General features: G+C 39.7%; 1 protein-coding gene across 2 annotated transcripts in view; it reads left to right on the top strand.

Annotated features, from left to right (window-relative positions):
- Positions 1 to 18812, top strand: part of DPP10 (dipeptidyl peptidase like 10) — a 451471-nt gene that overhangs the window by 419300 nt on the left and 13359 nt on the right. Inside the window, exons 14-19 of one of the 2 annotated variants that reach the window (XM_073305256.2) lie at positions 832 to 923; positions 2429 to 2476; positions 3185 to 3306; positions 6230 to 6277; positions 8662 to 8760; positions 8869 to 8938. In XM_073305256.2, coding sequence (XP_073161357.1) covers positions 832 to 923; positions 2429 to 2476; positions 3185 to 3306; positions 6230 to 6277; positions 8662 to 8760; positions 8869 to 8938 — 479 coding nt within the window. The remainder of the gene's footprint in view (positions 1 to 831; positions 924 to 2428; positions 2477 to 3184; positions 3307 to 6229; positions 6278 to 8661; positions 8761 to 8868; positions 8939 to 18812) is intronic. The other variant, XM_073305257.2, reaches the window with a different exon arrangement.

Here is an 18812-nt window from a genome sequence, read left to right as displayed (position 1 = left end):
TTCTAGGGACCACGTTCAGCTCTGCCTTGACTCCTAGCAAGTTAGCAACAAAGGGGATTAAAACACTGATCTGCCTGCCTCACAGGATGGTAGTAGTATTGGTGTTGTTTATTTGTATTGTGTTAATGCCTAGAGGCCTAGACCAGCTCAGGGCCCCATTATGCTCTGCTCTGTACAAACATACAGTAAATTTTCTGCAGTAACTGGCTAATGTTTGTACAGCACTTTGAATGCATAGGGTCAGGCTATGCCTCTTCGTGCCACTTCAGCAAGTAAAGGACAAGCAAATCTTCAAGAAACACAGGTGATATTTATTTATGTTTAGCTCCTTACAGCTTTGGAGTCAAATCCTCAGCCGCTGTGAATTGCTGCACTAAAGATCTGGATTTGATCTTTTGCACCTTTATTCTCGTTTCTGGAAGAAAAACACTTATTTGTTAGTTTAAAGGGTTTTTTTAATATAGTGAAAATTTCAGGATGCATTGTGATAGCCTCTAGCTGAAATCAAACTTGCACCAAAATTAAAGATATGCCAACCTAGATAAAATATAGAACCTCTATTGTCGATATTGTGTATGAGTAATTGAAAACAAATATTGCAATGGAAACTGCCATGATTTTACTACCTTTGGAAAAGTTAATATTGAGGGAGAAAGGATCCTTACAGTCAATGCCTTTCAGTGCATGTGGGTTTTGTGGTTTAAGTGAGTTATGTTGTACATTAAAAGATTAAAAAGCTGTAAATCAGTAATGATGTGTGCTGACAATCATGTTAGGTAAAGAAAAACATAAGTAGTAAGATGAAAGTCAATACTTACCATTTCTCTGCAGGCTAAAACTGAACAAATCAGTGTGAGACACCTGACATCAGGAAACTGGGAAGTTATCAAAATCCTGGCATATGATGAAAATAATCAAAAGATGTGAGTATTCATGTTCTTTGTCTGCAGGTAAAATATCTGAATTACCGAGATAGAATTAATTTAACTGGAAATAGTGTATATACAATTAAGTAACAATATTTTTTTCATTTGCAAAGCACTGCCATAAATTATAACCATAGTACAAAGAGCAGTTTCATACATTTGATCTGCCAAGGTAATGCAAGTATCTTTTTCGAATAACTAATGGAGATATGCTGTGCCATCTACTGACTCATTCTGTTGATTAAATAAAAGGAATTAAACTACAGCATGGAGTTAATAACCTTTCCAACCCCACTCCCCCTCCCCACCCTCCAGAATCCAAGAAAAAAAAACTGGCAATATTATTAGACTTGATAAAACTCAGAGGTTTGAGTTCACAGGGGTTTTATACCTTTTCTTTGGTTTCGATGTGTGGGCATTCCAATCTTCCAAGCTTCACTTTAATGTTCTCTGTTCAAACAGATACAAAAACTCAAATAAGAAAATAGAGGGGAACTCAGCCAAAATCATTGAGTTTCAACCAATGTATTAATGAAACCTGGTCAAAACCAAATCAGGGACTATATTAAGGTTCCTAAATAAGGAAGGAAGTGCACTGACTGAATGGCAGTGCCTGGAGAGAGTATGGGCCTGATACAAAACAGATTGAAGTCAATGGAATGAGTCTAGCTGACTACAATGGGCTTTGGAACAGGTCTTATTTATATCTGTATAAGGCAGAAATAAATATAATGTGCTTGACTCTGAGCTCCACTGAAGTAAAAAGAGTTTCAGCAGCAGTGATGGAGCCTGTGTGAGATTCGAATCAGTACCCTTGCCTCCAGGGTTACTGGGGGATGCAGTTACAGATAGATCCATCTGTGGATTTTGAAAAGGAAAGAAGCTCTTTTTAGGTGCTGTTCAGTGCATAGGTGCCACACAAAGGAAGCCATAATGTGCCCCCAAGAGTTCAGCATTGGTTTGATATGAAAACATACATCAGCCTGGGTATGTAAAGCTTTCTGCACATTTGTAATTTGAGCTGGGTGAATAATGGATTTTTTGGGGCTCATTGGAAATTTAGAAAACCAAAAATACTTTGGTTCAAACTGAAAACATTTTTTGAAATGTTCAGTAATGCGTAAAGATCAGGGAGAAACATTTTGTTTGATCTGAATTGAAATGAATCATTTTGATTTCCAGCATTTTTTAAACCTTTTAAATTATTTTTTCAAATAAAATTAAAGGAAAATTTGAAACAAAAAGTTTCATTTTGAATTGAAAAATTGAAATGTTTTGACTTTTTCAGATTTTTTTTTTTTTTACTGAAACGATTCAGCGAAACCAGCATGAGTTTGTAAAACATTTCACACAAAAAAAGTGTAAAAAATTTCACCCAGCTCTATTTGTTGCATAATGGGCTTTGCATGGATTTGGGCTTCATGTTGAAAGTTCTTCCTAACATTATATGGATCAGAGAGTTTTCAGAAGTGAGTTTAATTTTATTTGTGTTTCTTGGGCAGTTATTTTTTAAGCACTGAAGATTCCCCAAGAGGGAGACAGCTATATAGGTAAGTAATACTCAGAGGAAAATTTACAATAGCCCTAACACAAGTACTATAAACTAGAAAGAGATTCTATGTGCCTGACCTCCTGCTGTCTCACAGCTTGTTTAGTCATCTGCACTTGAGCAAAATGAGTACAATGTAGGTGTAAAATACTACTTTATGCTCAAAAATTGCCAATCATATTTATGTGAATATAATATGAAATTAAAAATTTGGTGAACTCTAAATGCAATGGTGTAATACATATGTATTCTTCAGACTGGTATACTGTATAGAAAGCTTTCTCAATGTGGCTAAAATTATATTTACAAAAACCCCAATCCTTCAGTCTAAAATTTGTGGGCAGACTGCCTCACCCATGCAGAAACCCCAGTTCTAAAAGCTACAGCTCCCTAATTCTCATTAATTTTTTACTTTTATTCTCACTCCCAAGGGTGCCTTTAATAATTAAGGTCTCAGTCCTGTAAGCTGTTTCATGCAGGTTTAGAAGACCTCCCTCACAGAACAGCTTGTAGGATTGTAGCTTAATGGAGCAACCAACAGCATGTCATATTCATATTCTGTGCAAAACTAGCAAAAAAAAAATTAGCAAGAGACGAGTGGAGATCAGGAAACAAACCTAATGTCTGGTGGGCCTTTGGCATCACTCCATGAGTTTGTTATGTTATCAAACGAAACTTTTCTGATGTTTGTAACTAATTTTGTTCTCAGTGTATCAACTATTGGATTACTGAACCGCCAGTGTCTTTCATGCAACTTCATGGAAGATCAGTGCACATACTTCAGTGCAAAGTTTAGTCCCATGAACAAGCATTTTTTACTACATTGTAAAGGTAAGTCATATATATTGTTCACAGTAAAAATTGTTTGAAGTAGTGCTTTATTTGTGTATATCAAATATTAATATCTTCTTCTGGGTAGTGATTTAGGCCCTAATATAGCAACAAGCTCAATTGCTAGGTCCATGCAGGCACAGGCTTCCCCTGTGCAGAGCGCATTGGAGGTATGGAGCCTAAAATCATTTTTGTAAAAATGTTTAAGGTAGAAAATGACGGAAAACAGCCATCTAGCAATACATTTGAACAGTCCACTTCCTGTACATCTACTTCTCTCTGCAACTGTGTATTTCTGTTTCACAAAAAAAAATACATTAGGTTTGAAAATAGAATATATTAATACAAATAGAAAAAAAATGTATAGTGACTAAAATAAGGGGCATTTTCATTAAGATACCTGTCAATAAACAAACACATGTGGGCATGGTTCAGGGCAATTGCACTTGTGTTTCCCCTCAGTGGTCTAGCAAGGGCATTCACTGTCCGGTTTCCAGCTCCTCACCTTTGCTTTTCTTGGGTGGAGACCGAAGCCTTACTCCCTCTGGCCAGAGTATTTCCAGGCTGCACAGTTGCCTGTCTTCACTGTGTTATTCTCAACAGAGACAGGATGCCCAAGCGCACTTGTTTGCTTTCTCCTCAGAAACCGATACTAGAGTAATTGTCAACAGTTAGAAGTTACCACCCAGTTCTTTTTATGAAAGCCTATTTTATTCTTAAGATAAAAGCATTACAGAGAAAACATATGGTTGAAGCAGGGTTCACCCTGATTAGTTCTTGACTGGGAGACAACCTAGACAATCCCTGGGTGCTGAAGGAAGTGGTATGGGCAAGTCAGCAAAGGGTTTCTTACTTCGAAGTCAGTACTGAACCACTGCCCCAGCAAGGTGCAAGGAGGTGCTGGGCTCTGTAGCTTTCGTTTTTATTATGTTTTAGTAAAATGTATTTAATGCGGAATTATTTATTTGTACACTTGAAATGAGAATGACCTTAATTCTGCTCCCAGCTTTGACATTCACTATACTAGCAATAGGACTGGTCATTAGGGGTCTGACTTTTAGAGATAGAGAGATCCCATATCTCCACTGGAGATTGATGGGATCTGTGGATGCTTAGCATGTCTGAATATCAGGCCCTATGAGCTCGAACGTTGAGCATGTCCCTGCACTTGGTGCAGGCCCCAAGGCGGCTACGGGGGGTACAGAGATGGCTACACACCACCTTTGTTTTTCCCTATCCCCAATATAAATTAGAGCTGCCAGCTGGGGATCGCACATGCCTCTTCTCTAGGTATATCCCCAGCATAATCCCTATGTGAAGATGGAGTACAGTCTTTTATACTCCACCTGGGAATCTTCAGCAGCCTAGTTATGGCAGCAATATGGCCCCATAGGACCACTAGGGTAGTGCAAAATGACTGTATTGGGGGCACAACATTTCTAAGATGTCAGAGTCAGCAGCACAGTCCAGCAACAGAAGCTTTTCTCTTGTTTACTTACAAGAGTTTGAGATAAACCAACTTGAACAGACAAATATCCCCCTCCTCCCCAACACATACACACATTTTAAAACAAACAATAGGCCCTGCTTAAAGCTGCAACAAAAACACACCTCTGCTAAACTCTTTGGGGTCTGCTGGTTAGCCTGATCCTTCAAGCTTCAGTTCTTTCACCTTCTGTTCGCCTGTGAGCACGTTTTATAGTCTAACTTCTACTTCCTGTTTGCCCACAGTCAGTAGCACTGTCTCATTATCCCATCCCTTTTAATCTCTCGAGCACCTCCAGAGACTTGAGTGAAGAATTAATTCCCAGTTTGCTAGAACTAGTGTTGAGCTGGTATCCTGTCAGACTTTCTTTGTGTTTATTTGTTTATAAGCTTTCCTTTGGTGTTCCTTGTTGAGTGATGAAAAAAAACTGATTTTTTGTTCACTTGCAGTACCAGAAAAGTGGAGAGAAATAATCATTTAGGTCAATCTGAAGTGAAACTGTTTCTAATTTTTGGAAAACTGAAAAGTAAAAAAAAAATAATAATAATAATTTCAGGTCAAACAAAACATCTTAGTTTTTGAGCTCTTTAAAAGATTTTTTAATTTTAAAATAAAATTGAAATAAATTTTGAAACTAAAAGTCATTTCAAATAAAAAAATTTATTTTAAAAAACATCAGTACTAAACATTTAGATTCTTTTCTGAATTTTTGGTTGGTTGGTTGGGTTTTGTTTTGTTTTAGTAAATTGCCCAAAGTCCCACAGGAAGTTATTAGCAAATCCAAGAAGAGAACCTAAATCGCCTGACTTCCATTCCTCAACACAAGGCCTTTTCACCTTCTTTTTGTCTCTTTCCTGTTTCAGAATGTATCTTTTAGACAAATATGTCATGTGCAGTGGTTAAAACCATTGTTCCCTTTTCACCCTTTTTATTTCTTTGTCTTTTTAGCCTGTATACTCTTCAGAGAAGGGACTGCAGATCCAATTCTTCTGTCAATTACACCACTCAAGATCATGAGTAATTTAAGTCAGTGAAGCTGCTTGAGTTCCACACCAGTCTAATTGACAGCAGAATTTGGTCCCATGTCTTCCTGTGTGTTTATACAGCATTTACTAAAATGGGGTACACGTCCTGGTACTTTCTGACCTTGGGCGCTACTGCAATACAGTAAATAATACTTTAATATGTTAAACCTACATTTAACTGTAATACCTAGAAAAAAGATACCAAAAGAGTTTCTTAATTATGGAACTCTTTGGAATTATATGGTATTTTTCCTGCACTTTTGTAGATTTGCATCACAAAGTGATTATTGTCATCTCTGTGTTCACCTTCCTTCAACTATTGCGATCTTTGCTATTTGTTGAAGTTCAGAGCAACTCATAAACAGTTTCTACTTTAATTATTATTTGTACTTTTCTCCCTTTACAAAAATAGGGCCAGGCGTTCCAGTTGTTAGCGTGCACACTACAAGTAACCCTGGAAGTAAGTAAGCACCATTCCACAGAAACTCCTTATTATAATCTCTGTTTTAACATAAGTAAAAGAAAAAAATATGCAATTCATTTCCATAAACCTGTCTTAATTACATTCTAGCAATAAACATGGCTGGAAGTGATAAGAGAAAAAATTAATCAAGTGACTAGAACATTCCCAGGATTTCTCAGATACATGTTAGGCTAGATGCATATCTTTCACCTACTATTTACACTTGAGTTAATTAGGTGGCAGGATGTTCTTCATCCCTTTCACTCACTATGTAAATTATGTTTCTAGTATGAAATGTCTTCTGTAGTCTTAAAAATGTTTTTAAAGTTATAATCCAATTATTCTGGATTAAAGTACAGACCTCCCAGGGCTGATCATCAGATTTAACTTGCATACAATGAATCAAGTACTGCCCTCAGTATACTGGTGCAAATCCAGAGTGCCTTCACTGATATTTTAAATAGGAATTCCAAGAATTGCGTTTTGTGAGATCAGGTCCATTACCTCTACATTTCAGATGTTGCTAATTATGCTGTCTGCTATGGACTTTTGCACTGTCAGAGCAGCCAGGGAGCAGCAAACAAGCCACAAACATCAGGAAGTGTAGGACCACCATAGCAGCAATTATTGCCAATCCCTCCAGTCCCACCCAGCAGTCCTTCACCCTGGCAATCTACAGCACAGGCACCTGGCACTAGTTAAACCAGCCTCAAGATGTTCTAAACTTGTGCTGGAGGTCCAGGCCGATGCACATTATTTCCCAGATCCCAGGGCTACAAAGGTGGCAAGAAGCCATCTTTGTCCATCCTCCTCTTGTCTGGGCCAAGCACAGCTCAGCCACAGCAGAGGATCTGGCCCTGCATCTTCAAAATGTCATACCGATCAGACCTTTCAAATACATAATAGAGTTACAGCATGTTGATAACTATCCTAATCCACTTAATTAAGGAAAAGCTAACAACTGCCCTTTCTCCTTCATATGTTCAGTATTACTGTTTATTGTAGTTGTCAAGCTCTATATTGTAGAAACCCTAAAAGTGATCTAGGGGCTAAGTATATCACTCAGTGCATCTGAAGAAGTGGGTTTTTACCCACAAAATCTTATGCCCAAATAAATCTGTTAGTCTTTAAGGTGCCACCAGACTCCTCGTTGTTTTCGTGGATACAGACTAACACGGCCTCTGATACTTAGTACCCCTCTGATACTTTGTAAATTCATTAACTTTTGTGGAGCTGCCCAGTATTTATGAGAGTAGAATTTGGCTCTTTGTGATTTGTTTCTAAAATTCCCATTTGTGAAGAAACAAAGCAGAAATATGAGTGGGATTAACATAGAACATTATGGAAAGAAGAGAAGGCAGTAGGTCTAGAGAGAGAGTGCTTACCATTAACAACAACAAGAAAAACCCAATAATGAGATAAGATTTATTTATAATGTGTCAGTGAAAGATTAGATAATCCCCCTCTATTAATAAAAGAATAAGAGTGTGATTAAAGATTACTTCAAATTATTATATCCTAACACTATAATTATAACATTTTGGTTGACTGCCCAGAATTAACATTCTAGTTAGATTATCCCTTGTTGCCCTAAATGAGGATGTATGATTTCAAAAATCCACATTAAGGGGTGAGATTGGAGAATAAAAAAGAACAGTAGGATCTTTCATCCAAATGCAAAAGAGTTGTTTCAAATCTGGCTTTGGCTTTTAAGCCAAACTGTTCCCTGGCTCCTCATTGAAGTGTGGGAGAGGGAGGAATACAGAAAGGTAGTGACCAAGTAAAGGTGTTCTGGGTCATTTTCTTGCACTGGACAGACAGGTGCAAGCTCCTTACTCCCACTGGTGATAGGTGCATCATGTGCTCTCTCAGTCTTATCCCACTTCTTATTATCAGGCATCCATTTTGGCAGGGACTGTATGCCTGCCTTCTTGTAAACACAGAGCATTGTTCAGCATAGTAGCATCTCCCGTACAACCATCCACGCTCCCATTGTGTGTCAGGTATGCTAATATCTGCATTGTGCCTGGCTCCTAAATGGAGTGGGTAGTGAGGGTATTGCTCTTTCCCCCTACCACCTGCCATGCACCACAAGGCAAAATTTAGCCCTTGATATTTAATGAAGACAAAACTTGTTGAAGCCAGAACAGAGAATACAAAATCATTAATGCTCCCCTTGCACATTGTGAATTAAGCTGGTAGTTTGGCTTTTGAGTTCCAAAGTAGGTGCACTATAAAACTTGTTTAAAGAAAGAAACTATAAAAAGGTTTAACATTGTATATTTGTCTCTTTTTCTTTAATTATTGGTATCTTGATTTCTGTCTTGTATGGTGATTCATTGTATCTTTCCACCCTGATTCCTCCTATTTGTTTCCTGCAGAATTTTACATATTGGAAAATAATGCTGTGTTGAAAGAAACTATTTTAAAGAAAAAGATTTTGCGGACAGAAATTAAAATGGTTCACATTGAGGATTATGGTAATTTTAGCAAAATGTTCCTTTAACACAGAAAAAACTTTCTTCAAATCTTACTATTTTGGATCTGTGTAACTACCTGCCTTTAATGGTTTTCTCTTTTCTTAAAAGAACTTCCTTTACAGTTGTCATTTCCAAAGGATTTCACAGATCGAAACCAGTATGCTGTTCTGTTAATAATGTAAGTATCTATTTAGGGTCACTACAAATAATAAAAGTAGGTAAATGGGGGTATAAAGAGAGGATTTATTTCTGTATTTTCAGTTGTAAAATATATGTGTGGGGGGAGTGAGTGTAGGGAAAATATCACTTTCCCTATAACACAGCTTTTGAGTTGGTAAACTAAAACCTTTGTTATCAGGAAGATGCTGTTTTCTGTCTTGGCAAATAAAAATCCTGTTTTGTGAGCTTGTCAATATAAACATGGTTCAAGTTATTGATAGCTAGATGTGAAGGGCCAGATCTTCACCTGGTGTAATCTCAAGTAGCTCCACTGGCTTCATTAGAACCATGCCTGTTTACATCACCAGAGATACTGTACGGTTTTTTTGTATAATTTTTTCTTCTATCACTGGTAGAAATAGCAACTGCCTAGAAGTCAGTTAAGACTTCTAGAGCCCAACTGCTTTGGGAATAGCAGAGAGAGGATAAAATACTGGAGCACCAGTGGCTGGAGACATTATGGGCTTGATCCACTGACCACCAAAGTCAGTGGAAAGACTATGGGAGGACGGATGCACTCACTGGCAGCCCATGTTATAGAAATAAAGTAGCTATGTTTCTTTCAGAGCCAGCCTCCTTCTGCTTACTCATTCACAGGACATGTGTGCATGGGGAGGGAAGCCATGATCACACCTCCAATCCACCCTGATATGTCAGCAGTGATCAATACCTCTATCAGCATTAGCCAACCTCCATTTTTGCCCAGGGAGTGAGGGCTATAGTGTTAAGGCTGTAGTGTTATATGCAGGAGAGCTAAGGTAGGGATTCTTAGTACACACACTCTCCTCTCTCCATGTACCCACATTGGAGCAGACAAAATTTGTTCCTTTGTTTCTAATTAGCCATATTTGTTTTTCTCACATCTCAGTGGTTACTAACTAATTCATCATTGGTAAAAAGGAGTCATGTTAGGACACTCCGACTCTGGGATCCATCCTGATGTTTTCAGCACCCTAGATTTATATTCTCCCTTGGAGCCCCACAGACTGGGTTTCAAATTCTGGTTAACAAACATGGAAGCCATATGTCTAATGCCTGTATTATACCACTTGCATACAGCATTTACAGCTTTGTATTATTTACAGTCTTGGGATAGATTTTCCATCAGTACTGTGTGTAGGGCATTAACAATGTGACTCCTGTTAAAATGAATGGAGGGGTACACGCCTATGCAGCATATTGAAAATGTAATCCCTGATGAACACTAGGACATGATACATTAAACTAGTGTCTTCTGCTTAATAAAAATCTCCAAAGATACTTATAGTTATACGTACAAGGCCTAATTTGCAAGCATGAGCCTCTAAATAAGTTGTCCAGAATTCCTGCACTTGAGCATTCAGGTCAGTTCTTATGCATTAGTAGGTAAACACGCAGTAAGTGCTGATTTCAATGCCCAATATGTCATTTGGACATTCCATTTAAGTGCCTACATTTGAAAACTGGGCTCCTGGACTATCTTTCAGTTAGACTAGTGGATGCATCTCTTTTTTTTAATGGCTGATGTAAAATGTGACCTCTCCTTCAGGGAGGAGAGGATAGACATTAGAGAGAGAGAGAGAGAGAGAGAGAGAGAGAGTCTACTTGCTAGTGCATATGACTGAGCACATTTATATTATAGGCAGTTGTTCTCCAGGGCCAAGGGATAAACTCATTTGACACCAGCGTAATTGGTATCATATGCCATGGCAAAAACTTGTTTTTCTGTAAATAAGGGTACTCAGGGACTTTCATGTAACTTGCTTAAAAAGTGACTTAAAAAAGCTGAGTAAATAAATATTCTTCAACTTATATTTAATTCTTGTGCTACAAGTTAATGCAAATTTGAGGAAGGCAAAAGAGAAGGTGCTACTATGACTGAGCATTATTTACATACATGTCTGGAGAGAGTTTTAAAATGTTTTCTTTTGCAGAAGTTTCAGCACCCAAGAGTGGTACTGAGGCAGGGTTTGAGTTCTATATTTGCATGGTATCAGGTCTCCAGTGAACAGGCTGTCAGTGATACCAGAAAGTTATGCCTATAAAGTGATTATTTTTTGTGGTGTTTACAAATGGGAGGGAAAGGACCTTAGTGACAAATACAAATTTTTGGTTTTCTTACCTCTGGAATATTGAATTTCTGCTTCTCTTCAGTGAAACCCCTTCTTTTGCAGTGCTGAATTTTCAGAGTTAATGTTAACAGAAGTTATTTTTAGAAATCCCTTTAAATGGTAATGAAAAATCAATACTGAAAATCTGACAGGAAAGACCTTCTCTATCTCATTTAATGTGGCTCACCTCTCCCACCACCTGAAGAGAAAGAGGTGATATTTCTCAGCCCCGCTTGCCACAAACTCTACACTGAGGTCGCCAAATTAATCTCTTTTTAGAATTAGAGATGACCCAAATGGGACCTGAGAATGCAGAACTTCAGCTGAAGTCAATTTAGATTCTATCTGTGAGACCATTGCAGGACTGAGCCCAGGGGTTTCATACAGACTTTGGATAGCTCCAGTCTCTGAGGCAAGGTGTGGTTGGAAGCCTGTGTGCAAGCTAGATATTTTGTCCATCCAAACAACCTCAAAATTGACATCTTGCTTCTTTTCATTACCAGAAGTACCACCTCCAAAAAGCAGTACTGTACTTCCAGGAAGGACATCAGGCTGTTTCAGGTAACACTGATTGGCTGATTGTGTGATGTCATTTCCCAGACATTCTACCTTCTGAAAGTGGTACTTCTGTGACTGACTTAGGGTCACTTTGTTCCTTCTGCACACATGTTAGGAGTGTCCATACAATGGTTATTTTAGTGGTAGATCACCAGAGGAACCATTAATCCTGCTGTGCAGCCACACTTATTTCCTTGTCCATGGTCTCAAAGGGGTGATCTAACTACCAAGCCATCTAGGAATTGAAAGGGGAAAAAAGGAACGTTCACTGTAGTCCTCAATAACAATGGTTAGTGTTATCTGTTTCTATCTGTTTCTTTGCAAGCAAATGACTTCTGATCCAGTGTAAATGACTGAGATGTCAGTAGAATTATATTTTCTCTGTAGATGTAAATGGGTTTAAAGTGTTTATATCAACAGGATTGCAGTATACAAGTGAATTTAGGAGAAGGGGGAGGAAAGAAAGGTTGGGGAAAGGAGCAGAGGAGAGGGAAGGCAAGAGTTGGCTGATTTATTGTATCTCTGGGGCCAAGGTCTCAGCAAGTTTAGATGCACAATTAAGTGCACACAGGATGCTGATGCTTCACAGTCTTACTACTTGGGCAGGGTGTGTGTGGCATGTAAGCCCCCCTCATAAATTCTACTTCAGCCATTGGGCTGTAGCAGTCTCTACAAAGCAGCTCTGTAGTTTCTGCAGGGGATTATAGCTCTGCATGTCATGCATATGCCCGGTACCTGATCCAGCTATTCTTGGTATTGGTGACTTTCATTACTAGCTCAGAAAAAAAGTATGTTGGACTGAGGCTCCGAATTAGATTGTAAACTTTTGTGGGTAGGGACCATCTTTTATGCTCTGTTTGTACTGTAGATGGCTCAGTAAAACTCCTATCCCAAAATCATAGCTCAAGTAATAAATAAACTGGAAATCATAAGATCTGGGTATTATTCCTGCTGTCACAGGCTTCCAGTCCAACTTTGGTCAAATCACTCAATTTCTCTGACCAAACTTGGGTGCCTAAAATAAGCCTTCTGAACTTAGGCACCCAGGTTTGAAACTTTTGGCCTTCATGTTTAAGGCCCCAGTCCTGCAGCTGACTCTGTGCTGGCCAACCCCTGAACCTCCACCGAATTCCACTGAATTCAGTTAAGTTCCACACATCACGGAGCCCAGCCTCAAAGAGTCTGTTCCAGCATCAGGGCCTAAATTTCCTTACAGTAAGACTCACCTTCATCCTAAGGAGGTGCAAAGCTTAATTCCTTAATGGCTGTAAAGCGTATTATGACCATTAGACAGAAGTGCAAAGCACTGTTGTTCAAATTTATATTGGGTCAGAACACCAGGCTATCTAGCAGAGGTATAGGCCTCACACAGTAACGGGTTGCCTCTGGCTAGCCCTATTTCTCTTTCGTGAATTCCGATGCATAGGCCATAAAGTACTAAATAGATTTAACACTGTCCACTCTTCAGTTTGTTCCTCCTAAACTACTAATACATTTCACACTCAGTTGCCTTCAAATATAATACATACACGGTAGCCTATGGGTTAGAGAGGTGTACAATAATTGCTTTAAAGTGTGGTTATTATCTCTTTTCTATATAATTAGGATCAAAGTTTAAATTTCAGATTTTTTATTTTTTTTTTCATTATGGTTCAGCTTACTCATTAAAAAAGTTGGATGATCCAGTCCTTCATAATACACAGGAAATGATTAAGTGGAGTAAAGACTAAGGCATTTAATGTGGGTAATAAAATGAGAGGTGATAATCATTCTTTATTTCTTCTTGAACATAATTAACCTCATTCTTTCAAAATCTGAAGATAATGCATCTTAAATGTCAGCATTCATTATTTAATGTCATTTAAATCTGTACAAACTGTAAGTGGATATAGTGAAACTGAATCAGTAGAAAGATTCTTCTAAACTCAGAGAAAAAAAATTATCAGGCTGTATATTCCTAAGTAGACATCAAATATCTTAACTCTCCTGGAAGTGTTGCATACTTTATACATGTCTGCTTATACCTCCATAATGTAGAGGAAACTCTCCACCCAGTATTGAAATGGTGCCAGAGGTAGGCCTCACTCAAGCCAACTGAGCATGTCTATACATCACATGGATCTGGTACCAGCATCCCAGACCATAGGGTGGAAAGTGGCAATTTTTTTAACAGGGCAGGTACAATGGTGAAGAAGAATGCCATAACACATGTAGCAGGAATTCAGGGAGGTAAAATGTAACTATTGGTATTTCTCTAAGACCTTCAGCATGATAACATTCTTGCATTAATGATTCTCTTCTGGAATTTTCATTTGTTGTAGAGGATGTCTGTTGCAAGTGATGGAACAGTGCATTGCCACAGGATGCAGTATAAAAATATATGAGAGATTCTACCTTTTTTATTACACCCTGTTTAGAAGCAGGACATCCCAGAAGTCCTTTACATCTGGCTACATGTGAAGTTATTCTGCAGGTCAATTTTGTGGGGATCATTATAAATGAACCATCTACATAACTCTTACGTGTTTTGCATACTCTCCTGCCAATTAGGTTTTTCATTCTTTTCCCTTTGGAATGAAAATGATTCTCTGCTCTTTTGGTGTTGATGCTTTGTGGAAGTCTTGTGAAAACCTAGCTCTTTTTAGTCTTCTGGGAGTTTCTCCTTTTTCTAAACATTTAGTAAGTTCCCACTGCCCACCACAGGCCATATGGGATCTGAGAAACAAGCAAGAAGCTTTCTCCAGCTATTTCACTGACAACCGCAGTCCTGTGCTATGGGGAATGCAAAGGCTGCTCCTTTTCAGGGACCAGGACTCCAGAAATGGGATGGGGAGAACATGGGCCATGGCTCAATCTTCTCTAAACCTCCTGAACAGGGATGGCACAGCAAAGGAAGCAGTGGATGAGGGCTAGGAGCAGCACAGTATGGAACCACAACCTTTCCTCATTTCTCGGACACAGCGCTGCATCTCCAGTACTCAGAGCTGTGGCTTAAAAACCACAATCTGGCCTTTAGCATTTTTGATGGCTGTTTAAAGAATATTCATGTTGCTTCTGCAATACTAGCTGTATTTCATTTCAGGCTATCACATGATTCCATTCTGATAATGTGATCTTTTCTGGAGGTGTTCCCCCCCGCAATGATAAATGCATTGGTTTGCACGGTTGCAAATGTACTGTCTGCTTTTTAGCTATGATAGGCTCTATCAGGGAAGATGAATGGGGATGGGTGGAGTGCTTGGCATTCTGACACCATTGCTTGGGATTGTTATGGGATCTGATCTCATACTGTTGATGAAGGGTGCGGTTGGTAGCAGGGCCATGTGAGAAGTTGCTCACAAAAAAGGAATGTGTGGTGAATTTTCTTTTCATGTCAGTTTTGCAAAATGTTCTTTTTTCCTTCAGTGGATTTTTGCCATTTGCAAAAGAGACTGTTTTCCCAGTGATTCAATTTTGAATTCCATAGATAGAATTTATCTGCTGAGCTCTAGTTTCCCTCACTAATTCATATTGCTATTATGATACTTTTTCATACTGTGCACTAGATTCATGAGCTTGTTTTGGGAGGGCGTTTGTACTGTATTGTGGATGTCCTTGATCAGGCACTATGATAATATTAATAAATAAGAAATAAATAAATAATAATAATAGCCACTGTGATAAGAACTACATATTCCCCTCCAAGCTCTAACGAGAGCCAAAGCTTTAGCTTTAGCTCCCAGATGAAAAGATTCTTCTCCTTTCAGTAATAGACCAAACAGATGATGAGCTGCCTCTTTCTCCAGACAGTCTGAGGTGTATGTGACTGAATTGCAAGAGGCATACAAATTACCTACTAAGGTCAATGATATCGGTATATTATTGATAGCTTCTGTCTGTTTAAATGGCACCTCAATGGTGAACTTCAACAGTGTTTCTGAATCATTCTCAGCCTTGCTATCACTGCAGACTCATAAGATGCTGCTCCGGTACAAGTACAAAAAATAAAGTTAAGAATTATTAGATAACTCCTTCACTTGAATCCCACTACTCCTCTTTTGTTGTTGAAAATACAGTAACACTGCTGCAAAATGACGTTCCTAGAAAACATAGAGAAAGGCATGTAATTGGATATGGCCCTTCTGTGTGTGTGTTTTGATTTTGCTGGCTGTGAAATATGTGTAATGCTTTGCCTATTAGAGAATTCACTTGTGTCTATCCATGCTCAGGTGAGGTAGGATGCAAGGAGGCTTGTGCTCATGGCCCCGGGTTTTTGTTCACTACTCCTTTTCATACCAGCCAGTGGGGGTCATGGAAGGGGGACACTGCATCCTGTAAAAAGGTGTAGCAGTGGAAGATACTGAGTGCTTCTACAGTGCTCCACTTCTGCAGTATTATTGGCATGCTGCATATGAGCAAGTTAACAATGAACAGAAGCTGATTGTATGCAGAGATGGGTATAAATCAAGACCCTGGATCCAAATGCTGCTGCACTTTGGGAAAGATTGGATTGCAATGCAAATTTTGCAGCTCAAGCCCACCTCTAATTGTGAAGTGTGCAATAATGGATCTGATTCCATACTGCAATAATGGTTAGGTGCAGTTTCAATCTGCCGTAGTCCTTTTATATATATTTCAGCATGTGAGTAGCTACAATGGATGGAAAAGTCCATGAATTCAAGAAATGGTGTGGCAAGAGAGGTGATGTACATTGCATTCCCCATTGTATTGAAATAGATTGTGTGTCCATGTTAATGGCTCTTACGGCAGACTTCTTTTTCATACCATACCCCTTTCGGGGTTTGATACAGTCAATCCGTGTCAAAACCAGAGACATTTGGTAGCAAAAGATTTGAAAAGGGACACAAAAACATAATCCATTCTTGTGCTCCAATAGTGGAATTCACCCCTGTGTAAAGGTCTGGCACACCACTTAAGCCTCACTTAAGCCCTATTTTAAGGGCATAAGTGGGACTTAAATGATTCATAGGATATGTCCTGTCCCTCTGCAAAGGGGTGAATTACAGCCCAAATGATTAATGTCATTTGTGTTAGGAGCAGTTAGAGACTCTGAAGCCCTTGTCTGACACTACTGATGCCATTGGGAGTTTTGCACCATCCCGCAGTACAAGTAGGGCAGTACACTATGGTCCCCCGTACTGGCAAGATACTTATAGCTGGTATGGCATATCAAAAAGGGGAGGAGCAGAACGTCCTCCAGCGCAGCCCGTTCCGCGCAGGGTCTCCTCTGTCTGCACAGCAGCCCTGCCGGAAGACAAGGTTGGAGGCGGGACAGCTACGCTGGAGGAGCTGCGGGCATGGAGCTTCCCGGCGGCCCCATGTTCTGCTCCTTATCCGACTCTGGTTCCCAGGAGAGCCCTGTGGTTCAGGGCTCTCCCAGAACCACAGTGGGGAAAGGAGCAGAACCCCCAGTCCTGCCCTTCCACGGAGCTGCGTCTCTTCTGGCTCCATCTGTACAGGAGGACAGGGGTGGGGGCGGGGCTGGGGGAGGTACAGCCCTACCAAAGGACAGGGCTGGGTGGGGTGAGGCTGGGGTAGTACAGCGGCCAGAGACGCTGCTGGCATTCTGCTCCTTTCCCCTGAGACACAGGGCTCTCCTGGGAACCACAGTGGGGAAAGGAGCAGAACATGGGGCCACCAGGCAGTCCCATGCCGGCAGCTCCTCCCGGGGGCTGCTGTACAGATGGAGGAGACCCTGTGGGGAAGGGCTGGGGGTGGTATAGCTGTGTCGGAGGAGCTGTGGGCATGGGTCCACCCAGTGGCCCCATGTTCTGCTCCTTTCGCTGCTGCAGTTCTGAAGTCTCCTGCACAGCAGGAGGAGGACAGAGCTCCCCCGCCCCAGTAAGGGGAGTGGATCATGGGGAGGGGACAGGGAGAATCTGGGGGGCCCAGGCTGGGGGCGGGGTGGGGAGGAGTCACATAGAGGATCACATGAGGAGACCACGTGCCCCCCTTGGGGGTGGGGGACACGTACCAGTAAGAAATGGATTCCACTTGCCACATCCCATAGTGGGAGTGGCTTTAAGTGTCCATCACAAACTATTTATGTAGGTTTCAGAGTAACAGCCGTGTTAGTCTGTATTTGCAAAAAGAAAAGGAGTACTTGTGGCACCTTAGAGACTAACCAATTTATTTGAGCATGAGCTATGAAGTGAGCTGTAGCTCACGAAAACTCATGCTCAAATAAATTGGTTAGTCTCTAAGGTGCCACAAGTACTCCTTTTCTTTTATCTATGTAGACATCCTTGAAATAAATTAACACCTGGGAAATACACACCAAAACTAACATGTCAAAGCAACCCATCAAAAACTGCACTGCAAGACATGTGGGATTTAAAGTTTGATGCTCAGAAAACTCAGCCATTTTCTACCAAAAAACAAGCTTCAGGGGGAAAAAAGAGCAGTTTTAGAATCTCACAATATTTTTTTTTTAACTTAAAGCCCCAGCTTTTGAAAGACATGATTATATGAGAATCTCAGGCCTTTTGGTGGCAGAGAAAAGCTTTTAAATGTGACCGATGTGCATCTAAAAACTCAAAAACCAAGAATCCATTTTTTTAATCTCATGGATTTTAAGTCATGATTTTTGGGGGGCCTGACTCATGATTTTTGAGAGTTCGGGTGGGCAATTCTGAAATAGTCAAAAGTAATGAAGAACTGCATGTAGAGTCATAATTAGCTAGACAAGTGCTTTTATGGAAAATTATCTGACTATGAACATTTAGGGTAATATTTTCCTTAAAAACTCATCGTTGCTCTAAATCTGATTCTATTGAAGTCAATAGAAAAACTTCCATGGGAGCAGTTAGACCAACACTGAACGCTTTTGGAAAGCCCATTCTAAATGTTAAATATAAATTGGAAGAGCTTCTGAGTGCCTGTTGCTTTTGTACTTCAATTAATGAAGAAACTGAAATCCTGCCAAGTGGTATTTTCCCACCCAGCTCATATGACATTAAGCGGGGTTTCATGTTTATTGTTTCATAGTTAGCCGTATTGTATGTTAACTCCTTTTAAAAAAACATGCTGTCGTTTTGTCTTCTAAATTAAATTGTTTACTCAAGACACACAAGAATGAAAACCCAAAGGTAATTTATTGATATGCCATTTAAAAATAATTTATCACAAACTTAGTTCCTGAAATTATAGTTACATAAATATGGTAGGTCCTATGTAAATTTGAAA

This window comes from Lepidochelys kempii, chromosome 11, assembly GCF_965140285.1.
Source record: "Lepidochelys kempii isolate rLepKem1 chromosome 11, rLepKem1.hap1, whole genome shotgun sequence".
Lineage (NCBI taxonomy): Eukaryota > Metazoa > Chordata > Testudines > Cheloniidae > Lepidochelys > Lepidochelys kempii.
This window is presented reverse-complemented; position numbering and strand designations above follow the sequence as displayed.